At 30.8% G+C, this 8,145-nt stretch overlaps 1 protein-coding gene across 1 annotated transcript; it reads right to left on the bottom strand.

Moving 5' to 3' along the window:
- LOC139512224 (uncharacterized) lies at positions 1–6,292 on the bottom strand. Its single transcript, XM_071299673.1, has 5 exons — positions 6,081–6,292; positions 3,688–3,814; positions 2,413–2,470; positions 2,030–2,104; positions 1–1,575 (listed from the first exon to the last, which is right to left on the bottom strand). The coding sequence occupies exons 1-5, from the start codon at positions 6,185–6,187 to the stop codon at positions 1,403–1,405; spliced, it is 540 nt and encodes a 179-aa protein (XP_071155774.1). The 5' UTR covers positions 6,188–6,292; the 3' UTR covers positions 1–1,402.
- Positions 6,293–8,145: the final 1,853 nt, after the last annotated feature.

Raw genomic sequence — 8,145 nt, 5'->3', positions numbered from 1 at the left:
TATAAGACACTTTTATTATAGAACTATGTTCAGTTCATAACTATAAATTCATATAAAATTTACATACATTGTACAACGGACGGAACAATAACTTGTTTTAGTCTAAAGTATTTGAAGCTTGTTTTAAGTATGAAATTAGAATTTTCTAAACAATCAGACTTATATATAGTCAAATGAGGAAAACATAATCTTGAAGTATAGTCAGTATTGTCCTTTCAATTAGGCTATTGTTTCGAATACATGTACCTGAAGTATTACTTGGGAGAATTTCTACACCAAACTACCAAGTTACAACAAAAAATGCATACCTATACTGTAAGAAAGCCATCAGATACAATTTTAATCATGAAACCATTTAAAAAATCAAAAAGATGGTCATAAATATTTAGTTAGAAGTCTGACACTTGTTTAAATATTCAGCATCAATCTATTACAGTTGTGTTTGAATAAAAAATATATTTCTGAAGATGACGACCGTGACGAATAAAAAATATTACAGTCAGTGTTCTTGTTTATGACTTCGATATCATAATGCACATAATTTTTAAATGCCGTGTAATAAAGTGAAATCATTGTCTTTGAAGAAATATGGATTAAAAAAATATCGCACACAAATCAGTTATTTCCTTTCATAAAAAAGGAGTGAAGAAAATATCTGATATCATGGTTTGAATCAACGTTTATGGCACATGAAACACATAAATGATATATATATATTGCAAGATTCGTTTCAACAGCAACATAAAGATTCAAATAGATGTTTGTAAAAAATGTATAAAACTCTACTCATTTACAGAATCACTAGGTTTAAATATTGCACAGGAACGATGAGATCACATTGCTTACAATATATTTGTATCGGATGTTTCCATACAAGTTAAATCATCAAATCATTGATATGAAGATAGATATTAAATATACAGAGGCAGGTTACAAACACTTTAGATCTATGTTTAAACAGAAACGTAAGAAAAAGAAAAATGTAATAATTATTAATCTATATATACATATATATTTTTCTATTGCCAATACATAATACAAACTATTCTTACACATGCATTCACTAGTATTTTAGTTATTCATCTGAGTGTCACAATCATTTAAACATTCACATCATCTCAATTATTTCAACACAAATCATATTCAATTACTCTTTACAGGAAACATATATACATAGCGTTTCAACATGACTGTTATGGAAAGCTGACATTGTCTAGTTCAATATCCTTTACAATGGAATGTATTATTTGGTAAATAATTCAAAAATATGTTTACACAATCATATATTCATTTATAACAATAATCAGCCATTCTTTTCATTCATATGATTTTACAAAGCAACAAAATAAAATGGTCATTGAAAGACTGTCGGTATGATATTATTCGTATAACAGCATTTTTGCTATACATATGTCATTGGTGCTGTCTTCTCTTTCTTCTTTTTAGCTGTTAGTGTAGATATTAAGTCCGAAATCATTGTCTTTGAAGAGAATTTTTTTGATGGCTGTCGACATTCCGGACAAGTGAGAGGACTTTTATGTATCATCCATTCTTTAACGCAAGATTTATGGAATGCTGAAATGAGAATATAAAAGCATTATATATAGTATTGATAAATATGAAAAGCCCGAGATACAAAATAAATATAAAAAATAAATATAAAAATTGAATTCAAGCGCCAAATACGTTTTTTTATTGATATACTCCTTATTTCGATATGAAAGTTTTATCAGACTAAACACACATTTATCACTAGCAGCAAATGAAGGTCAAAGGTTAAAGTATAAACACAATTTTCTTTATTCCTTCCCTTTCCCTAAACAATTTGTGTATTGAGGAACTATATATTAGGCTGCATTCTAAATCAAAAAACTTGTAAAATTTCATACATTTGTCGACACTTATTTTGAGTGCATCATCCTGATGATCTCCGATTTTTGTTTATTCTTTAGGATATGTATCCGGATACATGTTTGATGAATTACAATTTTTGATAAGACACAAAGCATTAAAAAAGATTTTAACTTACTGTGCTTGCACGAAAGACCAACAATGGTCGTCATCGCTGAATTCTTCTCATCTAAGCATATTGCACAGTCATCACCTATAAAAACAAAACGTCTCTTGATTAGAGGGAAGTATATTGACATTTATATATTTGAAATTGACTATTGACTGTTTAGTAATTCCAGGTTAACCGGTTGTCTTCATGACTTATCATTTTAAAAGGTGTGAAGACATTGTCATACAATCTGATAAAACATGCTGTTGAGAGATGATAAATTAAGAACAAACGGGTTTTGAACGAAAGGAATTGCACTGAATTAATATGAATGTTCGGACTGGAAGAACTGATAGACAATCTTTTGCATTTGAGTTGACTTGATAAAAATTATGAAAAAAATAACTTACCAAATACTTTCGGAACACGCTTCATCCTTCTACTCGGAACAGTAATAACTCGTTCATGCTAAAAAATAAAAATTTATCTGATGTAATGTAATCATCTTTCGTTTTAAAAAAACTTGTTCCAGGTAGATAAAACATTTCGTCACGTACAAAGCTATTACCTGTGTAGTCTATTACGTCACGTATCTTTTTTTAAATTGGAAAAAAGATAATCATTAAAAATTATAAAACCTACAGTCTATGGGATATCGTATGAAATGTAATAGACGACGAAATTTATGTTGGAAACCTTGCTATTCAAAACGGAACACCTAGAATCACGACTTATGCAATGTGTTATCGACCGTCACTGATGATTAAATGCGATACTTTGGATAGAAAAAAACGGTGTCGATGACGTATACTGGTATTACATATACATGTCATCATTATGAAATATTAAAATTCATTTCATCAAGTCTATTTACAGATTGATTTCCTGGATGGATATGTTAAGTTTATTTTATATATTATCTATCAATTCGTGACGTTTTAAAAAAAAACTTCTTTCAACTATGATTGATTGAAGCTTGTTTCCTAATTTGAACCTCACCTTGAGATAACAATTATACAACTGCTAAACATCATAACGCAAAACTGGTGGCAATTTTCAGAAAAATATAAAACCAGAGCACTAAGGTTTATAAATGTACATGTCGAAATTAACGACCGACAACATCCTATAAGCACTAGACAAAACCTAAACCCCAGTGAGAGGTTTGGCCAGCTATAAAACCAGGTTTGGTCCACCAGTTATTACATAAGAAAATGTATGTACAAAGTCAATTGTTTAATACAATTTAAGCTTTTAATTTCGCCAATTGATTATGGAATATCCGTTTCAAATTCGGTATTTTTTTCCTTTAACTTTTATAGCGCTTTTGTTTCTGCTCTTCTTTTCAAAGCCACAGACAAAAAAATCATACTCATTTTTAATTCAAGATGTTAACATATGACCTTTAATGGAAACTTTCACTATTTGTATAAATTTTGTTCCATAAACCATTCGAACTCAGTAGGTATTGTAAAAAACGTCATCTTTTCTATAGATTCGAACTCAGTAGGAATTGTAAAAAACGTCATCTTTTCTATAGATTCGAACTCAGTAGGTATTGTAAAAAACGTCATCTTTTCTATAGAACTTCTGAGTTGTATATATTTTAACAATTAAATATTACAAAGTAAACCATGATCAATCAATCAATCATATAGATTCAATGATTAATTTTGTGTACATACCTTCTGTTGACAGTATTGCGTCTCAAGACATAAGCAAATTAACATCACAATCAAAATTACTGTTCCAAAACTTATTAAAATGGCTGCACAGACAATGTCGCCTTTCGTGAAACTTGCACCATTTGACCTGCAAATGTATATTGAATTACAATACTGTAAAAATATTTCGTTGTCTCAGCGATTTTACAATTTTGAAAAAAAATCTAGTGACTTTAGAAATAAGTATTCCTGATATAAATCATGTCATTTAATAAAAGTTTGTTGGACATTGTGCACAAAAAAACTGCTAATTTTCACCCGCTTGTTCGTCTTTCATTACCAACAAAATTCAACATATTTTTAATAAAACAATTGCTTTTTGAAATAAGCTGATTCATCTATGCTTACAAATTTTCTAGATTGAGGGAAAATGCAGAGGAAACAGGTTAGCTGTTGCACGCGTGTAATCAGAATTTATGACTCTTATTAACTCGAGTTCAAATGATCAACAGATTAACGATCATCTATGGTGTTTATTGTCAATTGATTGTTACGGTTACATTGTACATATAAGAAAATGCAACAAATGTACTATCAGTGGTTGTCGTGTTGGTGTGGTTCATAAGAGTTTCTCGTTTCTCGTTTTTTATGTAGATTAGACCGTTGGTTTTCCCATTTTAATGGGTTTACACTAGTATTTTTTGGGGGTCCTTTATAGCTTGCTGTACGGTGTGAGCCAAGGCTTTGTGTTGAAGACCGTATGTTGACCTACATGTATAATGGTTGACTATTATAAATTGTGACTTAAATGGAGAGTTGACTCAGTGGCACTCATACCACATCTTTCTTTATTTATTTGAATTGTAGATTTAATTACTAGTATTATGAAATAGAAAAGCAATCCCAAAATGAAATGTTTTAAACATTTCATCGTATGAGAATTATGGAAAAAAAAAACTTCATTTTCGCATATCATCACTGGAAATCTGAATTTCATCAATGAAAACTTATTTCTCGTGTGAACTCATAGGTGAACAGAAGTACATTATAAATTTTTTAAAGATTAAATGGGTGAAATCCGGTCGAAGTAGTAAAAAAAAACTATAATTAGTTTATACATGTTGGCTTATTTCCCCATATTCATTAAGTGAAACCTAAATAGGGATTCGTCCATGACGAATATGACAACAGTTTGTTCTAAGTCAATTGAGTGTGAATAAAGCCTTCCAAAAACATGAATAAAAGTACTTTTACATGTAAAATGAATTAAATAAATTGTTGTCAAAATGTACATTTTCTAACTTTCATTCACCCGATTACTACCTTTGCCACTGTTACTGCTGTTTTTTGTTTTTTTGTTTTTGTTTTTTTTTAAGCTGAATGCCTTTATAGAAGTGAATAGGAAGTAAATATGAACAGCATATTGGAAAGAACTTTATTATTGCAATGTTGAAGCCGTGTATGACAAACATGCATGTATCTCTTTATTTATTTCTTAAGGATCCCGCTTCTTTGTTGAAAACATTCAACTATTTTGTATGCAGTATGATGCACTCAGGGCTAAATGACAGATCATGGCGTGGCAGTTGCGGATCCAGAAATTTTTATAAGTGGAGGCCCACTGACTGACCTAAGAGGGGGCCCGCTCCAGTCACGCTTTAGTGATTCCCTATATAAGCAACCAAATTTTTTCCCAAAAAGGGGGGGGGCGGGCCCCAAAATCCGCCTTTGCGCGGGCATTTCCAAATTAACTTTTTATTTTACTAAAAAAAACAATTATTTTATATTGGAACTCATGGGTTTGTGTTTAACGCCATTTGCAGCTCTATTGTGGGGGCCATTGTTTATTGGTGAAGGAAGCCACAGTGCCTACAGAAAACTATTGATAGGATAAGTGAGAATCGTAGACACTCAAGATCAAAATCGAGCGCACCTGTCACGTAAGAGATAGGAACTCACAACCTCTCTGTTGCCAGGGTAGAGATACAATAAACTACGTATTCTCTTGGAAGTTTGACTACTTCGACAACTCGGCTTCCTAGGCCCCTCATATTGAAACACATAGAAAGTTCAATAAGATTCCAAAGTCTTAATATATTTTAGGTTTTAAGTCCGTTTTACTGTAACAAAGCCATAAACGAGTATTTTGATTAACTGTGTTCAGTTTCTATTGAATTCGTTTACTTCATTGACACTATTTTGCAATCGACCCGCTGTCCTTGTTTGTATATAAAATTCACTATTATTTTCAACAAATTGATAAGAGCAATATAATATCTATGCTTAATATTACAGTATTATAAACATATCAACATATGCATGTATTTACATCAGCTACATTGCGCAATACATTGTTTACATTATTGATCAAATGTGTATGAAGTTGCAACAAAGAAAAATAAAATTTAACTTACGCTCTGGCAATAACATAAATGGTATAACTGACGATAAGTATTATCGATATAATGGCTGTCATTAGATATGAACAACCTTTACAAAACTGTCCATTTGGTGGATCCATGTTGTATTCACTGTTACTTTTACTCTAATGTAAACAAAGAAAGTACGGTGATTTCCAATTGAAATCTATTTTTAGAAACATATTCATGGGAATTTTTAGAAGGTCTATATATAGATATTGCCAATAACAACAAAAGGTAAATTTAATATTTTCGTTTGTAGACGCAAGTAATTTAAATTTGAATATCTATAAATAGACAATAAATAATATATGAGGTTTATTTTATAACATTATGATATATAAAATTAACTACGCGCAAATACGTATCATAGTCATTTATGAAACAGTGATAGTTAATATATATATAGTGACGTACAATGAAATACAATCAAGCAATAATTTTAAAATCAGAAGACGTCATACATTGTCCCACAAGAGACTAAATCACGTTGACGTTATCAACTTTAAGTCACTGTAAGGCTTTCAACAATGTGAAGATAACTATAATGGCCAGATTTAATACAAAACAAAAAAAAACAAAATCAAACGATTGCATTGTTTTTTATAATACACTGTGTCTTAATATTTTTTCACATTTTTCTATGTTTTCTTCTTGCATATATTGCATGCATGTACATGTTTAAATAGCTAAATAGGTTACTTAATTATAGGTTGTAGGTTGGGATGATTTTTGTACTTAGAATAAGTCTGGGTCGGAGGAATATTATTAGAATAATTTACGCCACCGTTATGGAAAAGGAACGGTTACAAAATCTCAATCCTCAAAAGAGGGGCGAAAGATACCAGGGGGATATTCAAACTCATACATTGAAAATAAATACACAACTCCATAACTAAAAAAGAAAAAGACAAACAGACAAATAATAGCACATAAGACACAACTAAAGACTAATCAACGCAGATCCCACCGAAATCAGGTAATTATCTCAGGTGACCCTGAAAGGTAAGAAGATCCTGTTCAACTTCTTTTCTTTCTTCTAAAATGTTCCTGTATAAATACAGCCTCATAAGAATAAAGGAATAAGCTGACAAGAAGTAGAGCATAATTGGTTTCCATTGGAAAACCGATAACTTTCTCCAAACGCAACAAATATGTTGTCAAGCAAGAAATCAAGTATCTTACATTTGTTTTGTTTGAATTTTAAAAATTAGTGATTTTCCTAGTAGGCTAGGATTTCTCCCTCCCTAAGACAAGAAACTTGTAACTACGTTGACCCTTTTTTTTCAATGATAGAAAGCAATACCAATTCTTTTAATTTGTCTTTTAGTTTAAAATAGGGAATACTTGTGTAAAGTGTAGAATACATATGTTTACTTATTGTAAATCAGTCAATCCTGTTAGTCCCAGTTTCATATAATTATTTGCAAAAATGTATAATGATGAAGCTATTTAATGGAATGAGTGTATCTACATAATATCTATGTGATATGAATTTAAAAACCCAATTACTATATAAATCGCCTACACATAGCAACAGCTACAACTATAAACAAATAACAAATATAATATACAGCAACTAATGAAATACAGTCTCCGGTTGACTCCGTTCAGGCATCTACAAAATGTTGTAGGGTCAAACATGTTTGTGGGACCCCAACCCGTAAGCTAACTTGTGATAGTGGTGTAAAAGTACAACTAATTTAAAAATATATCGTTGAGACAAAAACGCTAATCAGTACACATCAAATGAATTTAGAGTGTAGATATAGTTATAAACATCAGGATGGTTTTTTTTTATTTTTCGAAGCAAAAATATGTAGCAAAATATTAAATTTGTTTTTTACAGCTATTTCTTATATTGTTGATTGCAAAAAAGGCTGCAATTTACCCGACTTTCAAAACGTGATGTGTACAAGGCCCAACATACTTCTGTGTTTTGCTTTGGTTGTTGATACATATGTAGTTTTGTTGTTATTATGAAATGGTAAATGCAGAGCAGTAGAAACTGAAAAGGGGAACAATGTCCGCAATTCACGCTTGCAAAGGGGAGAGGTAA

The sequence above is a fragment of the Mytilus edulis genome, chromosome 2 (genome assembly GCF_963676685.1).
Source record: "Mytilus edulis chromosome 2, xbMytEdul2.2, whole genome shotgun sequence".
NCBI lineage: Eukaryota > Metazoa > Mollusca > Bivalvia > Mytilida > Mytilidae > Mytilus > Mytilus edulis.
Note: the sequence above shows the minus strand (reverse complement) of the source record. Positions and strands in the feature narration are given on the sequence as shown.

Excerpts from the sequence above, each read along its gene's own strand:
- LOC139512224 (XM_071299673.1), bottom strand. The coding sequence starts at position 6,187 with ATGGATCCACCAAATGGACAGTTTTGTAAAGGTTGTTCATATCTAATG. Across the intron at positions 3,815-6,080 it reads ATTTATGTTATTGCCAGAGC|GTCAAATGGTGCAAGTTTCA; the intron begins GTAAGTTAAATT and ends ATACATTTGCAG. Across the intron at positions 2,105-2,412 it reads GCGTGTTCCGAAAGTATTTG|GTGATGACTGTGCAATATGC; the intron begins GTAAGTTATTTT and ends TTGTTTTTATAG.